This window comes from Aythya fuligula, chromosome 6 (assembly GCF_009819795.1).
Source record: "Aythya fuligula isolate bAytFul2 chromosome 6, bAytFul2.pri, whole genome shotgun sequence".
Classification (NCBI taxonomy): domain Eukaryota; kingdom Metazoa; phylum Chordata; class Aves; order Anseriformes; family Anatidae; genus Aythya; species Aythya fuligula.
In genome coordinates this window covers 3,444,619-3,470,775 of record NC_045564.1, presented here as the reverse complement: position 1 = coordinate 3,470,775, position 26,157 = coordinate 3,444,619, and the positions used below count along the sequence as shown (strand labels likewise).

At 44.3% G+C, this 26,157-nt stretch overlaps 1 protein-coding gene across 1 annotated transcript in view; it reads right to left on the bottom strand.

Moving 5' to 3' along the window:
• TMEFF2 (transmembrane protein with EGF like and two follistatin like domains 2) overlaps nt 1–26,157 on the bottom strand; it is a 112,237-nt gene that overhangs the window by 22,933 nt on the left and 63,147 nt on the right. Inside the window, exons 5-7 of the mRNA XM_032190308.1 lie at nt 23,128–23,224; nt 5,859–6,007; nt 4,927–4,986 (exon numbers count right to left, since the gene is read on the bottom strand). Of these exons, the coding sequence (XP_032046199.1) occupies nt 4,927–4,986; nt 5,859–6,007; nt 23,128–23,224 (306 nt within the window). The remainder of the gene's footprint in view (nt 1–4,926; nt 4,987–5,858; nt 6,008–23,127; nt 23,225–26,157) is intronic.

The following is a 26,157-nucleotide window of genomic DNA, read 5'->3' as shown; positions in this document are numbered from 1 at the left end:
TGAGCTTGATTTTGGAAGCCTCCAGATCCCAGCCAGAGAACTGAGACGTTTCCTCTGCTTTACTTCTTGGAAAACTTCTCTCTCAGGATTGCCTGGGTTGGGTAGACAAAAATGCCTTCTCTAGCTGACTCTATTAAGAAAGTATTTTTTTAAGTCAAGACCAGCTCTGTTCTTACATCATATTGAATTTATAAACCCCAGGCTTCAGATGTTTGTAGACATTTACATTTCTGAACAATTGGACATCTTGAAGGCTATCCAGGCACATGGGGCAAGATACAGTTATATCTCCTGGAGGGAAATGCCCTCATTGCTTTCCCCAGGTCGCAGACCAAAAATATCTGTAACGTATGGCCTGAAATCCAGTCTATATGGAGCTCTTTCACTGTTTTGAAGAGCTCATCTGTTGCCTTTTGTGGATTTTCACTGGCAATAAACCTTATGTGTGTTTTAATGAAATCTTGCACTTGTAAATGCAGCTAACAATCCCAGCTTTATGTTTTTAAGAAATGTATAAGTTGTATTATTCTTGTATTCACAAATGCCAGGCATGTGTGTGAATGCAGGTGGCAGCCACACCGAGGAAGCATTCCTGCTGCCACACAGCTGTCAAAATAGTAAAATATTTTTTTTCAATTTTTAAGCAATTCGATGGAAAAGCAGCAACATTTCCGAACTAATCTATTTGTTTAGTGTGACAACCTCTGACTTAAAGCCTGACTAAATTGAAAGCCAAGCAAATCTGCATACGCAAGGATGCAATTTTCCTAACGCTTTTACAAAGCTGAAGATGAGAAATGGTTTCTCTCTCTCTGTGATGGATGCACGGTGCTCAGCTCTGTGTCTCACTTGCTAATTCCATTAAGAAGAAAGGAAAGTCTGGTTCACAAAGGCAGAGCAGAACTGCACAATAGTTTATATGCCATAGCTAAGCTCTGGGGCTCCATTATCCTTCACCAGTTTAATGTATGTCTGACAAAAATTAATTCGAAGGGGCAATGTCTTGTAGTTTACACTCAAAACAACCTACTTGGAAGGTTTTAGAATCTGGAGAAGGAATCCACTCTGAATTTCTTATTTTATTCCTGGAATTGGAAGAAAACACCTCAAGCTTTGTAGAGAAATTCGGTGCTGCTGCTCTGATTCTTGGGCCCCACCCAGGGACTAGTACGGATGATGAAGACGACTGTGGCTGAAGTCAGGGGGGTCGGCATCAAGGCTGTCAAGAAAGGCATGAATCACCCACTGGTGCTTCCTACACGGTCTGGATCAGCGGATCTCTCTCAAGTTTCTTTGAGAAGCATGGCTTCTTCCCCCAGTCAAAGAGATTAGAAGTTAATGATGCAGAACGATGAGGTTTCACCAGGTTTCAGGATAGTTTTCTTTTTTTTTTCAAACATAAATGTTATGCTGTATTTATTTTGGAAAAGGCACGGTCCGAGACTCTTCTTTATCCCTGCATAATCTGCGGTAGTTCCTGTGGCCTCTGTGCCACAGACTTGGCCCAGCCATGGGCAGACGGTGTGTTGACACAGATGGGTTTTGCCCTTTTTGGTGGAGCATTCGGTTTGCTTCGACAACACAGCCATCTGCTAGTGAGCAACCCAAAAATACAGCTCAGAACAACCATTTGTGGATGTGAATTTTCCACCAAAAGAGACTCTCGTGGCTAAAAATGCCCTTTTTTTTTCCCTGTTTTCATCGTCTTTGCTGCGTGGCTGGAGTTTGGCTGCTGAGACTTGATCTAATCAATGCTCATAGAGAGAGTTTTGTCTGGCCTGCAAGATCGTATTATTGAGTAGGTCTATCAAATTTGTCAGTGTCTTCACTGACAATTTTCATGAATATATAACATTGAAATATGGCTCAACCAAGCCCACTTGTTCTTTTTAGTCCTTAAAATGGCTTGGAAAAAAATCTCTTTAATTTGATAATGAAAAAGGATAAAATCAGTAAGGGGTATAATAGCTAATATCCAGATCTTAAGAAGGAAATATAAGCATTAAATAAGAATAATAATAAAAAGACAAATGAATAAACAGGATGAAAACTCCTCGACTGCTCAGACTATTTAATGCAAAAACGCCACTGAAACAGCCAACTTCTTTATGCAGAGAAAGAAAAACAAACTTATCCAAGAAAACATCCTTCACAGCACTTTCAGACACTACTTTCTAAAACACACATTACACTTAAAATGCTTACAAATATTTTTCCATAGAAGTTGTGAGATCAAGTACTTTTCTACTGGATTTGAAGAACCCCTCTGCCCATTCATATATTGGCTAAAACTGACTGCCATCTCACACACGTGATCAACATCAACAAGCTGGTATTTGCTGAAAAGAGTGAAAATCCCCCGAAGTCTGATAAATTCTTTGAGGTGTCAGAAAAATGAGAGGGGCCAGAATTGCCCAAGTAGAGGCATGGACAGACAGATGTACAGACACTGTGTTGACACGTGTTGCACACCCAGGCACGGGGCTCCCTGCCTTCTGCGTGTCTCAGGCATTTCCAACTCAAAAGCAAATCTTGCCTGCATGAAGAAAGAGCACTTAAAAAACACAAGGCTATGCCAACTTAATGTAAAGATTTATGTTCCAAAGGAATGAGTGCTCTCAGCTTTGCAGACTGAAAGATTTACGTGTTCATTAACCGGGATCAATGGGCTTCAAAGAAGAACAGGAGGGAGCAAAGACTTTGATTCAACAGACAGTGTGAATGGTTCATGATGAAAAAAGTCCACTGGCTGTTGGGTTGTCTGCAAAGGAACTGCCTCCCTGGGTCCCCGAGATAAGGGTGCGTGGGTTTTGATGTGCTGTTTGGTTACCACCTGTCCCGTTTGGTTACTGTGATTTTTACGACGAGCATTTGGTACCACTGCATTAGTGTAACAGACAACACGGACTCATAGACACATTTAGCTCGGAAAAGACCTTCAAGATCATCAGGTCCAACTGTCAACTTGACTTACTAAGCCACTTCTGCAACAATTATTCCCACTTATTATTCTTATACTACCTGTAATCAAACTTTTCTGCACTTCAGGAACGCAAGTAGCCATAGCTCTGCCTTCCCTGCCCAATAACCCAATTTCCTTCTTGTGTTCCCTGCTTGACTTCCAACTTCCATGAAGCTTTGCTGCAACCAAATTTCTCCTCAGGACTGCTACCCACCATCTCTTCTTTTGAGTGTGGGCTGAAATATCATCTGTCTGCTAAACCAGAGCTGTTCTCCTCCTGCCCACTTCTGAGCTGAAGGTGCCTTCTGTGCTCCTCTTCCTCCATGACCCATGACTTTGCTTTCTCATCTCATTGCTATTATTTCCTCCTCCTCCCTCGTCTTCAAGCCGCCTTTCCTCCCATGTTCTTACAGCTCGCTTGCTTCGTGCTTAAACATGCTGTCTCCTCTCTCTGGGTGATGTGGGTCACTGCCAGCCGGGAGCTCAGTTACCGGGCAGGAGCAGAGGGGGACAGGTTGCACAAGATTCAATGAGGGTCTGCAGACCTTCAGTCTCATTCGGGGACTCCAGTAATCTCCCCAGCTCTCCAGCAAGGAAGAGAAAGGATCTAACACAGCTCAATTTCTTGTCCTTATTTCTGACTCAAAAGAAATCATTTTGGCCTAGTTTGCCATAACTTCTGCCCACCCCAGGACACAACCTCAGCCCTTCCAGCCTTTTAAGAAAACTGACTGCAGACTTTTCTTTCTGTGCATGACTCTCTTCACCTGTGGAAGGGCTCCTTGGCAGCAGGAATTATCTGGACCATGGTATGTCTTTGATCTTTTGGAAAGTAATCCCAGCGTTCACTCTCTGTAGAAATTTCTTCCTTTGCTGCTTTGTCCTGCAGCCACCCTGACACCTCGAGCTCCTCTGGCTCATCGAGCCTTCATTTATTCATAGCTCCATGTTTTAATCATCACACACCATTTTTAAAGTAGGATCAGAACAATCAGTTTCTAACGGTTGGGTGTTATAGCAACACAGGGCCATCGTGCACACAGAGCCCTCACAAGGGGTGAGCAGACAAATTCAGTAAGGCTGAAGTAATCTCATGGTAAGAGAGATTTAGACCCGTGAAACATCAGCTGGATTTCACCTAAGCCATGCAGCTCAGGTAAACCCAGCAATTGGCATCTATTCTCTCGAAAGATCTCCTTTTGAAATACAAAAATCTCACAAACCTAAGCTGTGAATACAACACCTGTCACATTTTCACCATACCTTCCTAAATGCTCCAATTCTCAGCACGAGCTGCGAACATTTGTGTGAGTGCACGCGCACCCACACCCCCGCACACACCCAATTTCTAAATCAATCCTCCGAGGCAAAGGGTGTAAAGCAAATACCTCCCAAGCCCCACTAGTATTTACAGGCTTTTAATTTCAAAAACCATATAAGGCTATTTGGCCATTATGTTTTACTGTAGCTTCTAAACATATTAAAACCGTTTATCACTGTAAAAAACATTTCAAGAACCTTGTTAACTTAACAGTAAAACACAGACAGATAATCTTATCTATTCTGGAAATGTTTCATCATGTCACAGCTGTGCTAGGCTCTGGATTTTCACTTTCTTAAGCCTGTACATATCATGCAAAGAATATGCATACTCTATGCATAGTAATTCAATAATTTTCATCAATGTCTGTTAATTCTGGCAAACAGTTTTACCACATTTATTATTTCCACTGCTGGAGCAGGTGCTTTATGATCAGAGTATCTGTACATTGATAATAATGGAAGAAGCCCATTTGTTAAGGAGATAGCTCCCAGCAAAACAAAGTAATAAGAACACGGTGTTTTTTAATGCAAAACAAACAACACCATAGCAGAAGATGAGGACACATCACCTCTGTAAACAGAGGAGAAAAGCGACTTACATGTTCTTGCCAACTGTGATTCTCACGGAATAGGAACCATACCTGCATAATCTGTCCGTGCGTAATGCCCATCTTCAGATTTTGTAGTTGCTGTGGTATTATCTGTGTTAAAAGAAATATGTTGAGTTGCTTGGGGAGCCTCCGCTTCCTATTGAATACGCCCCAGTGCCCATGCAAACACAGCATCCCTTCCATGCACAGCACCGCTGCTGGCTGCAGGGCTCCCCTGGGCTTGCCAGGTGAAAACAGCAGGAGCGGGCTTTTTGGAATGAAACACAAAATATCTTCCATTAAGAAAGCACATTTTTTTCTAACAATACGTGACAACAGATTGCAGCTGGGATAGATCTGTCAGTGTAAAGCAGGACTTGTCATTTCTGCTCTACTTGAAGTAATTGGGGAGTTTTAATATGTACCCTGAAATGAACTGTCACGTAGGGCAGTTAACTTTAAAGAAATGGGAATAAATGAGAATGCGTTTAATAGACAGGTATAGTATGGCCTTGTGAGTAGATGTACTGAGGATTTATAGGTCAGAAGCTAAGGGGGAAAAAAGCTATTAACTGTCCGAGCCCCAGTAGACACTTTATTTACAGGAGCTATTTAAAGGCAAATTTTCTTCATTTTTATTTCCGAACAGACTAGAGTTTTTAAAGTCAATTCAAGGGTCACACAGGTGATAGAGCACCCTGGGAGCTGGGCACAGAGAAGCACGGTATTCGTGGCAAACACAGCTAGTCTCCATGTGGTATTAACAAAATTTCCTTCCAGGCACTGCTGGCATCCCATGAGCCCAGCAGATGAGAAACAAGCACCAGCACTGCGTACCATACACATTACAGGAGTCTAATGGAAATGCGAGAAGTGCCAAATAAGAAGCCAGCCCCAGTTTTCTCTCTCTCTCTCTTTTTTTTTTTTCTCCCTGAACGAAAATTGAAAACATTCTTTGAAATGAGTTTTGTTATGAGCGTTACCTTGACATCGACCCAAAGACATGACTTCAATTTTCTCCTGTTTCTGGCATGATGCCTCTTTGATTTGACATGCATTATCATAAGATTTCCCATCGGAAGCACAAAGAGGATTGAAGTTGGTTTGAGAACAGTCAATGTTGCACACACACCTGAAGAGACAGAAGAGAGAAAAAAGAAGAGGCTAATGTGAGAAAGTTCTTTCGTGACATCATAAATGCATCTCAGAAAGAAAAGTGTTTGTATTTTCCTGACTGAACAATGCAAATCAACAGAATGAAAGCGGAAAATTCTTTTAAAAGGTCATTTGTATTTCTGGATGGAAATGAATGCAGGGGAAGAGGAGAGACACAGAAAACAAAAGCGAGAAAAAGGACACGTTAAAAAGAGAGTTATAGATGGAAAACTAAATGACAGCATCACCAACTGCAATTTCTTGTAAACCAAAGAACATCCAAGCAGATATCTGAGTAATTTACGTTGCTGTACCGTCTTAGATTAAAGAAACCACAAAATTTACCTCTGTTGAGGTGCTGCCCACACAGCGTGGGTAAGTATCACAGAATCAGTGTTATCCATTAATTATATCAATTTAGGATCGGGTAATATGGCAGCTATAGGCATTCTGATCACAGTACAAGAAGAGATGTTGAAAGCACACCTCATCCTACAGGGATGACTCCCCCTGTCAAAACGGAGGGTGGCACCAGCGAGGCATCAGGTGCATCTCCAGGGCCATGACCCAGCTTGTGAGCTCCTGGGCTGCTACAGGACATGAACCAAAAGCACAGTGCGGACAGCTGGGGGTCTTGCTTCAAAAGCATGGTCTGAATCTCAAGTAACATGCTAACGTGGACACATCCTCACCCTAGCGAGCCTTGCCCATTGCTCAAGAAGTTGCAGAAGCCTAATTACTTCCACCACAGCCTTTTTTCTTTAGGTTTCTCCTGTTCCATTATTGTTAGCAATGTCAGACGCCCTCAGGCATCGGCGGGGGAAAGCCATGCTGATCTTCCATCCTCCGCCCCCTGCACCAGGCAGCTCAGCCTCAACGCGGGCTTACGAGGCTTACGTTAACACCGAGGCAATCCTGCTTGGGGACAAAGCCAGAGGTCTAACCTGGCAGCTGCTTCGGCTCCTCCGAGCATGTAATTGTGCGCACGCTGCTATCTAAACTCTTGCTGGCTCCTTCTGACATTTAAGGCAGAGCAAAGCCAGCGCCGCTCCATCTCCAGCCCGCTGGTCGCACTCAGCCTCACAGTGCCTGCTCGGCGGCTCTGCCTTTTCAAAGTTAAGTAATGGAAATGCCAGCCTGCCAGCCTCACTGCTTGACTTCAGAAAGCATTTAAAAGTCAGTTCCCCTTCCGTTCACATCACGCGTTCGGACACCTTCAGCAATGGGAAGTGCAGCAACAGAAAAACGCTGGGGACAAGGGCTCGGAAAGAGGAATCCCAGGGAATCAGACGGCGTGGGTCAGATTTCTGCCATCACCCCCCTTGGTCTCTGGCTTCTGCAAATGTGCCCAGTGAAATGAAAATCTGGGGAACCACGGCTCGTATACGTTTAGGCTTACTTTACATTAGGTAGATCATTAAATACAGAAAACTTCAGCTCAAAGAGAGGCCAAAGGTGAAAAGCCACGGCTATAAATTAAATTAAACGATTTCATAACCAGCAGAAGGTGGGAGCGTGGCTCCCCGTGTAGCAATTTCACCATGCTGATGACTACACAGAATATAAGAAAGCATCCAGTCCCTTTCCTAAGATCCTCCTTATCAGCGGCATAAGGATGTTCTGCTCCCCCACAGCATTAGCGGCCGTCATTTCTTCCCGCAGTCATTTCCAGCTTCCCACCTTAGTCAAACTCACTTCATTAGGAACCATTTGCTGCTCGAGTAATCAGAAGTTCTTCCACGTTGCTCTACCATTTGCATTTCAGATGGGACACAATCAGCCATATGCTCTTTTTTTTTGGTAATAAACCAGCTAAGCAGCAGCTTCCATACTCAACACCTAGCTACAAGAAACGAGCGTGGGTTAATATATATTATGTCTCAAGTCAAGAGAAAATTAAGTCAACGAGAAAATTAAAACAAAAGGATACTCTTTAGGGGAAATCTAAGCAACTTGGGATGCAATTTAAAAAACACCCAGGGGATGTACGAAGCTAATCTTGGAGTAAGGCACTTAAGAGACGTATTTTTAAAGGTGTTTAGATGCCTAAAGATGCATGCAAACATTTTGTGTGGGATTTCTGAAATCTCAGAGACCTCTCTCTCACTGACTTCAAAGACCATTTTAGAGCTCATTAGGCATTTGTTTGCATCTTTTGATACCTTCCAAATAAAAAAAACAAAAAAAAGTTCCCCGACGACTTTTCTGACCTCTCTCAGTAAAAGTGAGAAGCAAACAAAGATTTTCTAAACCTGAAACCTTAATTGCGAGAGCAACCTTTCCTCCCAGGCAGGAAGCCTGCAGCTGCATGGTACAAGCAGGATGGAGCACGTGCTCCTTGTGTTTGAGGGACACCAGGGAGGGACAACTGCTGCAGGACACTACGTGCTCAAGTCTTATGGCAACCCCTGCATGAAGCCTGCGCTTTGGGGTTGACAAGATAGGCGATGAAAAAGCGCTGCAATACTTGTCACCAGGATCTGGGTGTCATCCACCTCTCGCACAGCTCTGAGAGGAGAGCTTCTGCCTTGCAGCCGTGGCTTCTTACGGCTTCTGCACTTGCTCACACAAATCCTATTTAAAGTCTGCACAATTAAGACAACATTAAATATATGTCAGGAAAAGCTAAAGGTAGGATTTCATCAGTAAGATTAATGTACTGGGTTGCTGACTCTGTTTAATTCATAGTGTTCATCTTATCAGGGAAAATGACAGTATATTAAAGCGCATTTTTTTCAGACTAGAGGAACAAGCAGGCTGCCATTTCAGCCATGCCCACAAAGTCAAGAAGAGCACATTACAGGGAAGAAGGTGAAGCATTTACTGCAAACATGCACGCCCAGGCACGCGCTGCCACAGAGCACGCATCGTCCTGGAGCAGGATCCATCGCTTATGGAATAAATACGAGCTGAGTGGCACTCCGTGTACTCCATTTAACGAAATCCTATCGCTGGAAACAAAGCTGCCTTCACATCTTGAAGCATGACGGCCATCTCCTGCTGGACGAGGAGAACCAAGCTGGGCTGTCCCTGCTAGGGTCCCAGCATGAGGCGCCAGGCCAGGCAAGACCACCTTCAGTCCTTCAGATCCTGCACTACGTCTCTGATTTTAAGCAATCTCACCATTTTATCATCCTGGCTTTGACTTCCAATTATAGTTACATCAATAAATCCATTTGGTTTCCCTATTCCCACTGCAGAAAGCTCGGCAGCACAAAGGCTGGCTGTTTTTCCCTCGGGCTCAAGAAGCTGTGAGAAGGTTAATGAGGTCTCCTAAGGGTCACAGGATGAAACTGTACCCAAGAGCATACACAAAATACATGTGTAAGGTTTACCCATGCTTTCTGCAGGGGAAAGAAAGCAGCTTTAAAAGCATCTGTGTAGAAGGAGTGCTTCTAAGATGTCAGCCGATACCCTGCAGCTCCCCTGAGAAAGGAAAAAATACTGAATGTTGTCCCACAGGCCCAGTGCATCCTGCAAGTAATGGGGCTCACACGTTCACTGATTAAAATTTGGGCTGTCGCTGTAAACAATCATTAAACAAGGCTCAATTTCTTACATTTATTCTTCCGGGTCATTATGATAGTCCCTGATGAATTCTGTTTCTTTTACATGCTCTATTCTACGTATGCCATTTCATGCGATTAAAATCTTGGAGGAGCTCAACATCCCACGATCCACTTAATTATTTTGCCGATCACAAAAGCATAAAAATGAAACAAACTAAGAAAACTAAGAAAACTGGCAAACCTGGGCTCCTCCTTGGGGATTTGGAGCTGATTGCCTTTGTACCTCTTGTGGCACAGCTTTGTGGCACTGCTAGACCCTGCAGTGAGGACATCGCGTCAAGGCACAACTGGAAGGTCTCTGTAGGGGCTGGGATTGGTGACCTGATGGAGAAGCCCATGAGGCTGCCCATTCCTATCCAGAGCTGGACCATGAAGAAGAACCTAGCCAGGCCTCAGTGAGGTCTGCATCCCAGAAGTGATGGCAACGCTGCCTGGCCAGCTGGAACAGCCAACTTGGCTTTCTACTGAATTGGTCTCTGTAAAAATTAATGGGGTCAGGGAACCGGCCCTGGGTGAGTACACCAGTGAGTGCCTGGTCTCCCACCTCCCCACTCTCCTGCAAACAGCGTATGGTATTGTTCTCTGAGCACAAAGAGAGGCTTCGCCTGCAGAGAGAATGGTGCTGAAGAGAGGATTCACAGCTATGAAGGGCTGTCCCTAGAGTGAGGAACAGCATTTTAAGGAGGTGTCTCGGTAGAAAGAGAGAATAGTTCCTCGCCCATAAAGTGCAGGAGAATGCTATAATTATACGTCCTTAGTTCATGAATATAGTATAATCATTAGTGACACAGCCATGATAAAAAGAAGCCCACTCCACACTTTATCTCCGCTCCTAAGACAACTATTCAGTCTTTGTTTTCAGCAATGTACTGCTGAAAAATAATTAAAAAAAAAATACTATGCTCTATCTGTACATAGCATGAGGGAGGTTTCATACGTAGCTTGATAGGACTCAAGAAGGATAAATATGACCGTGCTTCTAAAAGAGCGGTTTTACTGGGAACAGATGCAGGAATGTTTTTGTCAGAGCGAGATGGTAATGGCAGCTCTTCCCTATTCAACATATTTTAATTAGCCCGCCGTAGTTTGGAAACCTGAGAGCATTGTTGGTACTACCTCTGTTTATTAAAGATTCATATGCAGACTTTGCTGGCCATGGGTCATTTGCTTTTTGGAACCAGAGCAACAGAAAATTGTGTCGGAGATATCTGCAAAAAGTACTTAATGAAATGACTAACGTCTTCAGCCAAGTGTCTAGTTGATTACAGGGTCCAAACAGCAGAACAGCAATAAATCTGCCACAAAGAGAATTGTCAGTCAAGAAAAAAGGCATAAAACCAAACAGACAGGGAAGCGGGAGCTAAAAATGTGAAAATGCAAATCCAGTGTTATTTTTACTAGTCAGAGCTCTGATATTTGAGTGCATATGCTAATTTGGTCAAGTGTGAGATCCAGCCATGTCTCAGTGCACACTATTTTACAGGGAAAGCGATGTTCCATTCTGCAGTCATTTTAAACATGCCGTATATTTTCTCCAGGCAAAAATAAAAAAGCAAGGAAAAAAAAAAACAACAACATTTTGCAGCATAAAAAAGCCCAAAGCCTTCCCTTTGCCATAAAACAGTGTATAAATAAAAACACGCTTGTTGTACATTTACGATATTTCCACCAGTGAGATTTCTTCCCCTCCTCTGTTCTGACTAGAAAGCAGTGATCAGAAACTCAAATTTCTGGTTGGATACCAGTGGTTTCCTCTCCAAGCCCCTGCCCCTCCAAATCGGACATTAAATGGCCATTTAAAGCTAACCTGGCAGCGTACGCCTGCACTGAGAGCCCCGCAATCACTCCCAAATGCTTTCTCCATCATTTGGATTCCTGCAAGGTTTTTCTTTTTGGTAGACAGGGCACCTTTGTTGACATTACCAGCAGGCTAGTTGAAAGGAAGCCAGGCTGAACATTATGCCTCCATCCTCCAACAGGCACCGCAGCGTGGTTCAGCTGGGTGTCAGGAGGCAGGCAGCAGCGCTCATTTATCCGGGCAGCTTTGGGCACGTTGAATACATCTCAACACAATCCCGCCTGGAGATACTTCCACCAGTTCTGAGCAGGGGCTGCTGAGGTTAACCAGGCTGGGCAGGTCCGTGCTCACACGCCTCAATCGCCTCTGCTGTTCGGACCATCTCTGTGCTGTTGCACCATGCCTTGTGAAAACACACCGCCTGCTAGAGCCCCTTCCAGGTCACCTCTGCTACCAGCCTCACCACCACATCAGGGCAGCTCAGCAGCTGGATTCCTCTGGGGGGGCTTGTGCACACCTCCATTTCAGTAGTGGACCACCAATCTCATACAGACCTAGAGCAGCCGTGATTTGGTGTGATTATATACATTTTGCAGAGAGGTAAATCATACTCCCGTGTCCTGGAAACCTCGATGTTGAGTCCATATGGACTTCTGGTAGCCTGATCAAGCTCCTGTGAACTACAGTGAGTGGCCTCTGCAGCTTACAGAACACAGCCCAAGAAGATGGCACCGAAGCTGTGCTCCAGGAAGAAGGCAAAACTGAGGCAGGCTGAATATCATGTACACACACATACATCCGTATAGAACAGTATATAAAGCATGTATTCAGAATGCACAGACACGATTTTTACCTCGTTCTATGAATTATACCTTAACACCTGCCTGTGCGTGCTGGAAGACTGAAATCCTATTACCGCACTCTTAAAAACATCATTGAAAGGCTTAGAGTGTAGAGATGCTGCAAGTCTACTTCAAAACAAACTTTATTTTTGAGGCAGACGCAAAACTTTAGCTGCAGTGCAGAACAATAAACAATACATATTTTATAATGGCAGCACAAAAATAGCATGCGATATTACTTTCCTGGGTCTGTTGGTACTTCTCTTCTGCTTTAAGATCACAAGAGAAGAAAAAGCGTGGCTTCCTTTGAGTGCCTTCCATTCAACGTTATCTAGTTATTTATTTATTTTTTCCTTTCTGTCCTTTGCAGCCTGGCTTCTGCTCTAAGCACGTCTACTTCTCACAGTGGCTTCCCTAGGATATTTTACCTATTTCGACTGTTCAAATGTTTATCTTCACCCCGAGTAAAAGGAGAAAAGCTTGATTCCCTCAGGGTGATGCACTGTTTCTGCATGGCATTTCAATAGCACGCTGTTATTCAAACAATTAGAAATCACAGAGACCATGCAAGGAATTATCAGCATCCTGCATAGAGAGTTTTATTATTATGTAGTGCATAATGAAAATGATTTGAAGGACCCCAAAGCATCATAACAGAAGGAAGCGCTGAATAATAAGGTGTTGTTTTTTGTTTTTTGTTTTTTTTTTTTGGACTGCAAGAGCCCAAAATGTTGTTTACTGGACATATGTCAAGCTAAAATGCACTAAAGTGGAGGATATATTTATTGCTGTCCTTCCCTGCATACCAAATGCAACATATTTTGTGAGCCTAGCTGGAGCACGGAGCCAGGAGCCGGGGTAATCGCTGTACAGCTGCTGGAGAGCAGGGAGTGACTGGCAATGCTTAAAAAAGGAAGGCATTTTTCAGAGCACGTTTGCTCTGAAATTGCCACAATGACAGCTCACGGAGGTTGTTTCAAAAGGTTTCGTGAGTGCCGTCTGGGTGCCAGCTCCTCCACTGTGCTGGACCAGCCAGCCCTGGTGAGGAGCTGGTCCCACACTCCACCGTTTTCCAAGGCTTCAGCCTGGTGAAACGGCTGCCTTCATCTGCTGTGCGAGATGCTGCAAGCAGATTCCTAATGCTTCTTTCTTTTCTTTTCTTTTCTTTTTTTTTTTTTTTCCCATAACCTTCTTTGATAAGTTTTCTGTAGGAAACATCACAAACTTCACCTTTGCTTCCCTCTTACAATTCAAAGCACCAATTATAATATGACCTTCATCTGGCTTCCTGATGTCTCTGGTGCCCTCAACAGCACATTGAATTGTATACTAACACCTTTAGGGCAAAATAAACGTTTCACTTAATTTTTTTTTTACTATCGTTTCCCTTTACAAGGAACTAAGTTGAGCACGATAGTCTTTGCCAGACTGGATGCTTTAAACACAGAATTATAAGGTTGATCACTGGGTTTGAAGTGCAATGGAAAAATCCTCACCCCAACTATGTGACTAGAGAAGAAATTTCTAATTCTGCTCATTGCCAATTCAAGTGTCTGCTGATATCTAATATGTGAAGTTTATTTAAAGCACGAAGAATAAAACAAACGCGTTCTTATGGCTTGCCTTCACTTGGTGTCCTTCACGTCTCTCCAGCCTGTGTTAAAACAAAGCTTTGCTGACTCTTTCTCTCCCTCTGTAAATATCTGAGGCTGTCCTTCACCAACGTTTTATCGCTGTGTGCTCCAAATGCTGATACTGTTGGCTCCAGTTTTGCAACATTAAAACATTAAAACAGGAGTTGTCCCAATGAGCCTGTGTGTCGCAGGCCCCATGCCACACAGACATTCACTGCCAGTGGGGAAGGCAAGACTATGAGTGACCTTTGTGAGACGAAAACCACGGTAAACTAATTCCTCCTTGTAAAGGCTTCCTTCGCACGTGCAGAATCAGACTAGCCCTCACCACAGACTGCTCTGTGTCCTCAAAGACCCGTGCCTCCCACTTCTGAGGAGACCTGCCCGAGGCAGGACCATCTGAACTGGCTGCTCGGCAAGTAGGCTGACTTCAATTACAAAATAAAATCCAGTCTAGTTATTTAATGAAATTTTAGGAAGGTACTGCAGGCTCTCCTCCGGGCTTTGCACCTCCTGTGCTGATGGAAATAACACAAGATAACCTCGTGTCATCTCGTCCAGTGGTGAAATGAGATCTTGGTGCAGCCCACAGGTATGACACTGGGACCTGAGCAACTTGGAGCAAATCGCTTCACACGTACAAGAAGGAGAAAGCACTGCTAACCCTCTATTTTTCCAAAAAACCCTCCTTTTCTGTAGCTGAAAGCTGCTGCATTAACCCTCTTCAGATGTGGGACACAGATCAGTGCCACCCACCTGCACCTCCCAGAGGGACACGCGTCCCAGGAGCGCCTCAGCGTGGGAGGCCTTCCTTACAAAACCGGCAGACCGAGAGACAGCAATTAAGCCTTTGTGTCTGGGCACATCCCACGCAGGCTTTTAGCTGCGATTTGCTTTCTAGAGAACCGCCTGCATCCTGCAAGCACACGTGGGGAAGGACCGGCGTCGCGGTGGGCTCCCCGAGGAGCGGGGCAGGAGATGGCTGCTGTGGGGAAGGGACACCTGCCAGCCTGAGGTCTGCCCTGCGCTTCGGCTGGTATTGAGCTTTCGCCAGGCTGATATTTAATGCATGGGATGTATTTTTAATGGCTCGGATGCGTGAACACATCGTGGCCTTGATGTTCCAACATGGGCGTGTGAAGGAGCCGCCAACCTTCTGCGACGGATGTAGTTTTAATTTAATAGTTAACATAAAGTGGGACGGAAGAGATGAAGTGTTCTATTAAGACATTTGATAATAAATTGGAAAGTGCTTTCCCAGTGCTTCACGTAGTTATTCTCTCTGCTGATCTATTTAGCCGACACTTGTAATTCTGAACTACAAAGTTGTATCCCTGCTTTCGTAAACATACTTACATAAAACCCAATAACAACACAGCCTATTTATTGCTAAAATGCTAGTAGGAAATTGGAAAAGGTATAAATACAATTCATTGCTGGTGATCTCCTGCCCCCTGAAGGCACTGTAAGACTCCAAATCTTGCTCAGTTCACAGCATCATAAAACTGGAGCAATAAATGTCACTCCTTTCTTGATTGCGCATTAGGCCAATCGGCTTTTTATTGAGACTAAATAGGCTGTCATGAAGGCACCTTGCAGTTTACTACCAGGGCACGGCTTTGGCTAAATGTGGGGCTGGGGAGCAAAGAAAGCTTATTTTTAAGTAACAAAAAAGATAGCAGCAAATGGGAAATATGAAAAAGGTGCAAAAATGCATTGTTCTTCCAGGTCTGTGCACTTGTTCTTTCATGCAGTAATGCCCTGATGTACACAGGCGATTATGTGTCGATGCACATTAATATTTGATGTGCATTATCATATTATCCCTTACGTGCACTCTTGCAATCTGGTGAGCCCAGGGTCTCCCAGACATGGGGTTGCACAACCGGGTGGTGGCTTTGGCCAGGGGCACCTGTGCACAGCTCTGCAAAGTCAAAGGGGGCCCTTTGTGTGCCTCACACAAAGCAGCAGGGCTGGCCATGGTCTGCACCACGCCCTGCATTACAGCCAGAGCACAAAACAGACTGCCAAAACCTTTCCTTCAAATGCAAATAAAGGTGTGCACTCAGAAAGCTGCCACGCTTTCCTACCAAGGAGTGAAAGAGGCAGTCACAGCTTGTGGGAGAAAAGTGATGAAAAATCCCCCAGGTTCATTAGCTCTCCCGTTAAACGGGGCACATAAAATGGTTGCTCCGCCATGTTGTCGTGTAGGCCCCCCGGTGATCTGCACAAAGTGAAAACGCAGAGGGATGCTGCTGCTTTCTCACGCACCCTTATAACACACATGGATCAGCCCTCACGCAGCCCACAGCCAAAACCTTGAGGCCAGCAGAGCTGCCACCCCCACACCAGGCAGAGCAAGGACCTCTGTGCTGCCTCCAGGTAGGGCCTCCAAAATCCATGGTGGCTCCTCTGTGCTGCCCAGCAAACAGCAAAGCAGAGCGGCTGGAAGCCAGCTTTAGGTCATCTCCCTCCTTCCGCGGCCCTCTGTCCTTTCCCAGTCCGTCCCCAGCACTCCCTACCGTGACCACCCACCCCTCTGCTGCCTCCATGTCTCCTGCCCACAGGAACGCAGGGGTGGGCTCCTTGGCCATGTAAACCTGACACGAAAACTTGGCTATTTTGAGCCATGCTCTAAAATTGCAGTTTTTGACTTGAAGTTGAAAAGACTAATCATTGTAAAGACAGGTGACAGCTTTACATGCCTTATAAGCTATTCCCCCCTTAAATTTCAGAAGAATTTGTGTCTTGCTAGTACAGGAGCATTGAAAGATGATAAGACAAGGAAACAAAACAAAAAGATCTCCGAAGCTATTTTTGGCTTTTCACAAATCAATATTTCCTCTGAAGCAATTGAAGCAGTCAGTAAGCCAAGTTCTGCTTTTATCATCACAATTTCCAAGTTTGCACTCTGTGAAAAACTGTGCATGGAGTCTATTCTCCCTTCTGCCAGTGGCTACCAAGAAATTATTCCCTGTTTACGATACTGGGAGAGAATATTTGCCTCACTGAAGTCGGTGGAATAACTTTCATTGACTTCCACAAGCTGGAAGTTCACCCTCTGAAACTGAAAATCAAGCCTGGACCAAGCATCTGAAAGGATAAAAATCTATAAGCTTTATGGCTTTGTAGAATGTTATCCCCTGAACACATGGTGAGTTTTGCTATAATTGCAAAATATAAAAAAATGTATGTATCATATAGGGTCCCTAAAAGACCTGCTTGGGTGAATGGTACAGATGGAACACAATGTAGTTTTGCATTTATCTGAGAACATTTAGAGCCATGATATATAGTCTATATGACAGACTTCCTTGATGCATAGAGAAAATACAGTCAATTTCTTTGGGTAGGCTGAATTATTTACCAGACCGCTCCAAAGTGTATTGGTAATAAAACACTATGAAGTATAAGTAACTCTAGACAATCTTGTCTTATGTTAAAACCATTTTTTTTTTTTAAAGGATGTTATTAAGAAAATAAATCTTGAGAATCTGGAAAGGCAGGAGCTTGTCAAGTGAGCATAAGGCTCTGAAGGACTGTGGTCACTCAGTGGATGGAAAGGTCAAGGTCCCCAAAGTACCAACCTGTGGGAGTTAGGGAGCAAAGTCTCATTTCCAAATTAAATAAGATACTTTGGCACAGGATATAGGATGTAAAGATGGTAAGCTGATTTTTGGAAACTTACCTGACTAGGAGAAAATGGCTGTTTTAGACTAAAACCAAACAAAATGTATGCAGAGTAAAACAATTTCAGCAGATGTCCAAACAAGCCATCGTTTTTCCAAGCATGACTTCTTTCTGGCCAAGCCACTAGCACATTCAACTTAGAAATACGATGTGCTCATTCCTGCCTCCCACTCCTCAAAAAAGACTGGACCATAAACTGCTTTTAGAGAAATGCTCTCTGAAGATAAATATAACTTCCTGTTCCCCATATCTTCCCTTGCTCTTTCTACGGATTCATCACTGACAAAGGAGAAAATCACATCTTGATCTAAGTCCCTTTTCAAACCAGTGGGAATTTTTCTCTGGACGTAGTTGGGCACTAACCTGGGCTGGTTTTAAGTTCAAATGGTCTGCTGAAAGATACCTACAATACCTCTGTAGCTTGCCAGCGAGGAACCTGAGAGGAATCGTGACAGACAGTGGAGGCAGCTCTGCTGCTAGGCCAGGGCTAAGATCCTCAGAGGGTGTAAGCTGCTTGGTTGTCTCCTGTTGTGCACTGCAAAGACTGCATGCTGCAGTCCCTTTGCTTTCCTGTGATTAGACGTGACTACCGTGCTCGCCACGAAGATCTGTGCAGCAGCAGCCGTGTTTTATGCCTTAGGTATGATCTCAAGTTAAGCAGAAACGTTAGCCTTTGCAGGATTGCGGATTTTAATTATTTAATCCCATTTCTGTGTTTATTTGAACCATGAATCCAACCACTATGTTTTAAGACCTATTACTTGCTCTAGAAAAGAAAGGCAAGCAGCAGGAAACTGCCATATAGCTACTGTATAATGCACGGGACATTGCAGATGTTCAAGGAGCTCGGTGTTTCTGCATCTGGAACAAGTAGGTCACGCACAGTTATTATACACACTGCTGAACATGAAGCAGCCAATACCCGTGTAATGTATGTGAGCTTTCAAACTACCTTTTAGTACTTTATAGTAGTACAGCATCTTGTTTGCAGATGCTTTCAATGAGAGCGACTGATGGAAGGGGGAAGGGACCCAAAGCTGACTGACCTAATTGCTGGGTGGATTGAGAAGCTGGCAAAATCATTCGTTTCTTTTATGCGTTTTCTTTCTATACTATAATAAAGATAAATATTGATTGTTGGAGCAGTATTGATTACAGGGGTAGTGGCTGATGGCAGCTGCATGATTTGCACAGATATCTTTCATGTACAGTGCAGTTTACTTGCATGAGAAAGCAGTTTCGCCATCCTCACGTGTTGTGGATTGCCTGCCTGTTGTACAGGAGCGTGCACCCACTGTATATATATATTTATCAGTGATTAGCAGTAAGATATGAAACAAAAGACTGAAACAGTTCATCTTCTTAATACATCCTGAGCGTCTGTTTGCTGTGGTAAGTGGAGTTTGTTGTCTCAGCCATGCAGAAAGAAGCACAGGACACAAGGGATGTGCTGCAATTCCACCGCCTCCCTTGGGAATACCACCTGGCTGCACGGCACACAGGAGAGCCTCATCCCTTCCTTCACCATGCTCAGCATCTCAGGAAGGCTGCCATCCTTTCTGCCCTTCTGGGCCAGGCATCAAACACTTCAGGAAAGCTGCTGCCCTCCCTGGATCCGAGGGTGGAGGTCAGGCACCTGTGGCCAGGCACGCTGCTGCCTCTCCTCCTCCTCCTGCGGGGAAGGCGGAGGAGAAATCTGTAGGGCTGGCCTCCTTGGACGCTGCCAGGCTACAGGGCACTCTCTCCCGAGCATGTTGGACATCTCTGCGTCTCCTTACTGTGAGCAAACTGCATCTCATCCTGGGCAATCCTGCACTTTGAGTCTCTGCTGCTGGCTGACCTTCTGATTTTGAAATTCAAAGGAAAAGCACGCCGATCTCACCCCAATTCATCATTCTGATTTTGATTAACTCTACAAGTCAGAGGTTTGTAGGCTTTAATCTTGCTTTAAGAAAACACTCCTGTCCTCTCTTCTCTGCGTCTTCCAAAAGGAAATTCAGCAGAGGGGTTTTTGCTATTATTTATCTCCCTCCACTTGGACATGTCATGGACCTCTGGAACAGCTGCCCAGTATCCATCCAACCCACGGCTTGCCCAGCGTGGAGTGCTCTTATTTCCTCGGTGGCTCATAAGGAGGAGATTGATACTGGAATCCAGGTTTTTGACGTGGTTATGTACTGACACTAAGCCACTTTAGCAGATGAGCAGGCACTCCATTTGGTGAGTACTATTTATATACAGTGAGTGAGTATTTCATGGATGCTTTTTGGAAGATCTTAGAAACACACCACTGTTCAGAGCGTTACGCTTCATTCTTCATTTCCTTTTAAGTATATCTCTCGGGGTGTTATGTTGAGTAGCCCTGTCTTACAAAATCAATTATTCCTCAGGCAGCTCAGAAATAAAACCCAAAGTAAGCAACACCAAATGTCTGATTTACCAATAGATTGCAATCCAGTGCTAAAGAGCACAGCCACTGCCCTGCTTTAAATATTCATGAAGCTCACTGGTGCAAAATGCATTAAAGGTGGGAATAATGCCAGTAATACACGATCTTCTTAGTGACAAGAAGCTTTCACATATTAAAGTAGCAAGATGTTAAAGACTTTCAACTGAACAGTCTTTGTTTTTAACCCAGAGAAAGAGATTCACTAATGGAATGCCAAATTGCATTCACTCTCGTGATATTAGACTGCAGAATAGGATAATAATATATGTGTGTTTTACCATGCCTCAGAAAACCTGTTATTACAGGCGGTTCTTTTCTGCCTTTTCTTCGTACTTTCCAGAAAACGTTCACGCACGTATCTTAGCCCTTCGAGATGTCTTTTATGTGGCAAAACCCTCCCGAAATCCCAGGAGCCTAGCCATTAACAGATCGGTTTTAAGCAAATAAAACGATTTTAAAATAATGGTGACACACTACAATAGCACAATTCAGCTGAGTGACAATTGGCAATGAATAACAACAAAAAAAGAGTTAAACCAGAGACAGGGGACTGCAAAATAACAGGCTGTGGCAATGCAGAATAATGTTAATTGTCGCTTTAAATCATCAGCAGCCCAACCACATCTGCTATCACACCTGTGCTCTCTCCTCTGATCTACTGTGACACCCTAGAAATATTAGGCAAACAGCCAGCCTTGTGTCTCCAGCTCTCGAAGGTCTGGCTCTGCTGCCAGCATGCATCCCCATTACCTGGAGTGGACTGGGCACGGATCCTGCACCCCCCCAAGGATAGGGAACACTGCTAGCGCTGGGCTTCTCACCCCGTACCAGCAGCTCTGGGGCTGCTGGGAACCCTGACCTCTTCAGTCGGCCGAGATAACCAGAGGAGCCCTGCTTACATCTGAAATTAGACAGGTGTAAAAGCATCGATTGAATAATACTCTGGAATTTCGCTTCCCATTTAATTTCAGGGCGTTTTCTGCACACCGAATCTTTGCAGGGAGGGGGGGGGGAAGTGCACCAGGATGTAACTGTCTGGTGCCAAACACGGAAATTCAATTAATGTACATTTGAAAGAGGGATCTAGGCTCCCCATACATGGCCCGCTTTTATTCCAGAAATACGAATAACAAAGAACTAACACCCGGAAGGCTCATTTTTTAGAAAGACGCTTATCCACGACTAATCAGGGGGCAGGGACAGGAAAGCAGAGCTCTGTCGTGGCGTATGAAGTTGTTTACTTCAAAGCGGACCTTTAACAGGCTTTGCACGGTCTTTTTACTTCTGGTTGGAAATCTGCTTTACTGCCTTTTTACATCTTCCCAGCAAATGCCCTTCCCTGCTTCCCGCCCCGAGAAGCATCTTCCCCTGCAGAAGGACCGCCTGTCAATAAAGATTGAGAACTTCAGCTCCTGCAGTTATTCCGCTGCTGTGTATAAGCCAAGCTGTTTCAGAGGGGAGGAATTAGTTGCAGAAGCTGTAGTGGGAACGTTACTGGGGTAAGTTGGATCCGGATTTTTATGGAGCTATTTCTGGAAAAAAATAAACACTGCTACACGGTACTTGTGATTAATAATGTTATCTGGTAGCTAATTTTATCCCTCGCCCCTCTCTTCTGCTGCCTTCCAACTTGAAAGTGCACTTAATTATGAAAACACGAGCATCAGACTGTGGATGTTGATATATTAATTTAACCATCATTTTGTTTCAACACCGCACCACCAAACTCTCAAGGATAACTGGTCAAGGAGACAGCAAAAATCCTGACACCAGAAGTAATTTCCTTAAACAAAGTCAAATTTAAGCGCTTTTATCCATGCAAATCTCTTTGCGTTATTGCAAACCTATAACCAAGGTGCATCTTGTTCCTGTTTTTTAACACAGCAATTTTCTCTTGGTAGCTGGAAGCACAGCAAGGCTTCTGTGGCTTGTTCGCTTGGTATTTGTTAAAGACTGGAACAAGAGGTTATTAGAAGCTTAGCAAGACCAAACCAAAATGAGCACAACTGGCTCACCATATTCCTAAGCTGCTTCACTGAACAGCAGAAATGTTTATAATGCCACGCCTGACCAATATCACATGGATGCCCTATCTGGATGAGGTCAGCTGCCCAACACTGGTCCCAATTACGATGTCCATCATTCATTCATTCATTAATTCATTCCCCTCTGCCCTATTCCAACTGTCCAAGTTGAAGTTTGGGCCATAGTGCCTTACTGATATCTCACTGCCCAGTTTCTCTATCCATCCCTTAACCACTGTCAGCCCTCAGCTTCAGAAGCATCACTCAGATCAAAAGCTCTAACATTTGCATGCTTATTTTGTTGTCTCTAAGTTTATATTAATTACTTAGAAATATGAGGCTTGCTATAAAGGCAGCGTTAGAAGTACAGCTCTGTGAATAGCTGCTTTTTGATCTACATTGGCTGTTCCAAAATCACGATGAAATGATTAGTTTAAAGTTGACTTACAATGAAGTATTTGCATAGTATCTAGGCAAATTGAAAAATTCAGAAAAATATTCTGGGTAGATAGAATTATTTCCCTTCAGCTTATGTGATTAAGGTTTAAAACAAATGAACAAACAAGAAGATTTAAAAACCTCTTTTTAAAAATAAAAAATAAGCCTCCATTGAGAAAATGTCTGAATGTACACTCTATTTACTTCAAGCATTTGAGGGTTAGGTCTTTGACTCCAGCAACTAGGAAAAAGCGAGACAGATTTCCCAACATTTCTAATGTCACACATGACTTCACATGATGATAATATTAATGATACTTTTTAACCAGAAAAGCTGTAGGTCAATTAGTTTTCCCAATTCTATTTTTATCAAAGAATAAAGCTGTAAAAGCCCAGATGGAGTAACATAAGTTGTAACAGCAACAAAATGGATAACAGTGTTTCTGGACTTCTTCTAAATTGTGCATGTTCCAGAATTATAAACCAATCTGTTTCATACATTTTTTTTAGAGTAATAACCACCTCAGTCACTGTGAGATGAATCTCTGGGTGCAGAAAATTGAATATCCAATGTTTTAAATGCTTTCTAACTCACAGTGTATTTCAATAATACAACATTCATTAAAATAGAAGAGTAGACCAAGTTACTGTACCAAACATCCTCTGCATCTTCGTCACACTCTGCCCCAAACTGGCAAATGTCACAGGTCGATGTCTCTTTTTGATTGGTTTCACCTGAGCCTTCATTGACTGTTTGGTGGAAAGCAGAAGAACACACATTAGTAAAGACAGCACCGTAGCAAAGCGCTTCTCTCTCTCTAGAAACATCTATTCACCGTGTTAGCTTAACGCGCTGCCCGCTGAGCTGATGCCTGGCCAACAGACAGCGTTTCTGAATGGGGCCTACACAGAGATTTCCTTGTTGGCCTGTGAGAAACTCCCTGGGTTATGGAGTGAAAGGGAAAAGCGGAGAAAAGCCCTTCCTCTTCCTTCTCCCTTCAAGCACTGCCTCCTTCCAGCTGCAGCTTTGGAGGTCGGCATCGCCACCGAGCCTTGCCACCTCGTTCCCAGGAAAATAATTGAGGCGCACTGACAGCATCACCCGCTGCCCTGTGTCCTTCACAGGTGAGGGCCTGGAGAGGCACCCATGGGGATGCTTTCCTCAAAAATGTTTTGAAAGCACCTGCCGCCTGCTACAATTTTATCCACACGAAAGACAAAACGTTTTTCTCTCCAGAAGTATTGCTACGAGCCCCGAGGACCAGTTATCCCTGGCAGGAAAGATTTAGTGCTGTCCAGAGGAGGGGACAATCTCCAGCACGGGCAAGGAAATCTATCCAAACCTCCTTTCATTTCCGAAGCATCATTATTTTTCCAAAGGCCCCTGCAGCACAATGCTCTCCGAAAAGTCCCAATCAGGGCAGAGACAAAGCTCCACGGAGCAGCGTCCTTGCTCCGCGCACCACATGGAGAGCCCTGCACGCTGACCATGGCGTGAGGCAGGTGAGATGTGGTGACTTTTAGCAAAAAAAAAAAAAAAATAAAAGCAAACCAATTGAACTCCACAAGTCCCTAACTAGCTTTTGCCATCCATTTTGCTGCTGTGCTTTGCTTCTGGTGCTCCCAGCCTGCTTGCAAAGAGCCCCCAAAACCCGGTGGCCCCGCTGCTGCTGCGGCGTAACCTTTGAGAAGCAGAACAGCCCACCTGACTGCTGCATCTGAGGGCACCAAGAAGAGGTTTGTTCAAAGAGCCTCAAGAGGCGTTTTATCTACGTTTGTACACAAGTATACAAGCCCCTTTTGGTATCTTTCAAAAGGGGCTGCTTTCTGTCAGGACTTTACCTAGCGATATCCTTGCAGAATAATTAAGCCAGCCCAGCCTTCAGGTATCCATCGGCTTTGACGGCTGCTGTTATCTGCAGATACGCTCCCTGCAGCGTCACCCTTTCATTCCTCTCTTCACTTGGAGTCAGCACTGCCGTGTGGGGTTACTGCTCATTTTTTGGCCTGGCCTGCTGAAGCTGTGGATGCACTGAAGCGTGTTGGTCACCAGTGACACCGAGGGGACAACCTGCCTGCCTGACGTGTGGTTACTGCAGGAGAGCATTAACTGGAGGCTGTCGGGTTGGAGTGCTCTGCACTGAGTAGGCTGCTTTTGTTAGGCACTCAGGGAAGAACCAGAGGCACAAGCTTTCACAGAGCATTTGGAGGAGAAAGGGTTTTTGCCTCTAAAAGAGAAACTGTGACCCCAACCCCCATTTTCCAACGCACCTGCTTTCATACCCTGGACAAGTTACTTAGCCTCTGCCCTGTTCCCTGCTCTGTAAAATGGGGAAAAATGACATTTCCTGATGATCATAAAAGGAAAAAAGAAGAGGTTTTGCCCTATTTGTAGAAGTCTGCTCATCTTTACATCCATAATGTTCATCTGCAGAAAGAAAAGGGGAAACTCAGAAAACACACTTTGGATCTTTGTTCAACTGCAGGCTCTATAGGGAGGGTCTGAGATGTGTGTTTTCTCTGTCCTCCAGTGACTGAGGAACTTGCTAGGCTCGCATCTTGTACAAGCTGATGTACAAGAGTGGACAGGGTGTCCGAGTGCCATTGCCTCTCCACAAGGCAATGCACACCATCAGCATCTCCATGGCCATGTGTGTAATCCTGAACCTACTGCACTGAGGAGCTGACGCTGCTGCTGCCATACAGCTCCTCCCCACTTCTCTGCAGCTGCATCCATGCCCGGGTTTTTCATTGATTCCTCCCTCCCTCCTTTTTTTTTTTTTTTTTTTTAAATATATAGAAATCTTTTTCTGGAGACACAACTTCGACAGCCATTCTTGGCAGAGGATTTCCAGTGGGTAAGATATTAGGCAGGAAACCCGATCTGGATTTATCAAGTCACGTTGCTTCTCTGTGCCACAGTTTCTCTATCTGTAAAAGGGGAAGAGAATTTGGCAGGCACTCTGGGAGCTGTAATGAATAACTGTACAAAGGGACCCACAGGCAGAAGACTTCTTGTGACAGCCAGGCACTCCTTACCTACCAGGAATATGACAACTGCTCCAATCCACGAGCCTGAGAACATGTTCTTAAGGAAAGGAGCAATCACTTCTTTATTTTGTTATTCTGCAAATCACTTCCCTCATAATTAAAAACATATAATTAAAACCGCTTCCTTTTAATTAAAAGCAGGCGCCCTATTTTTTTCCTCCCTGTAATGTTTCTACTTATAATAACCTAGCGGGGTTGGTTTGACCAGGGACTTCACACGGGTCCGCATCGCTAACTGAGCAAAATAGCTACTTAAGTCATTAAAATATATAATTTGAAAGATTCAGCGGTCTGAATAGAAGGAACTGATTTCGAAGGGAACATCCACAGTAAGGCACAATGCAGTTCTGAATTTCCACGAGAAAATAACAGGTAGCCCCCCCCCAATGTTTTACAAAGAAGCTCTGCACCCAGCATGCCAATGTACATGCTGTCATTATATGTCCAAGCATGCAGCAGCCTTCATTAAAAAACACAGCTGTTTCTCTCTCTCACCTCTGTCCTCAGTATCTACAGATAATATTATTATTTACGTTTCCTTCAGGTGTGTTTTCTCTTCCTCCACAAACATACACACCCGCATGAGAGCCCCCACCCACAGACCGACAGATGCAGAGGTTTGTTTTCTGCAT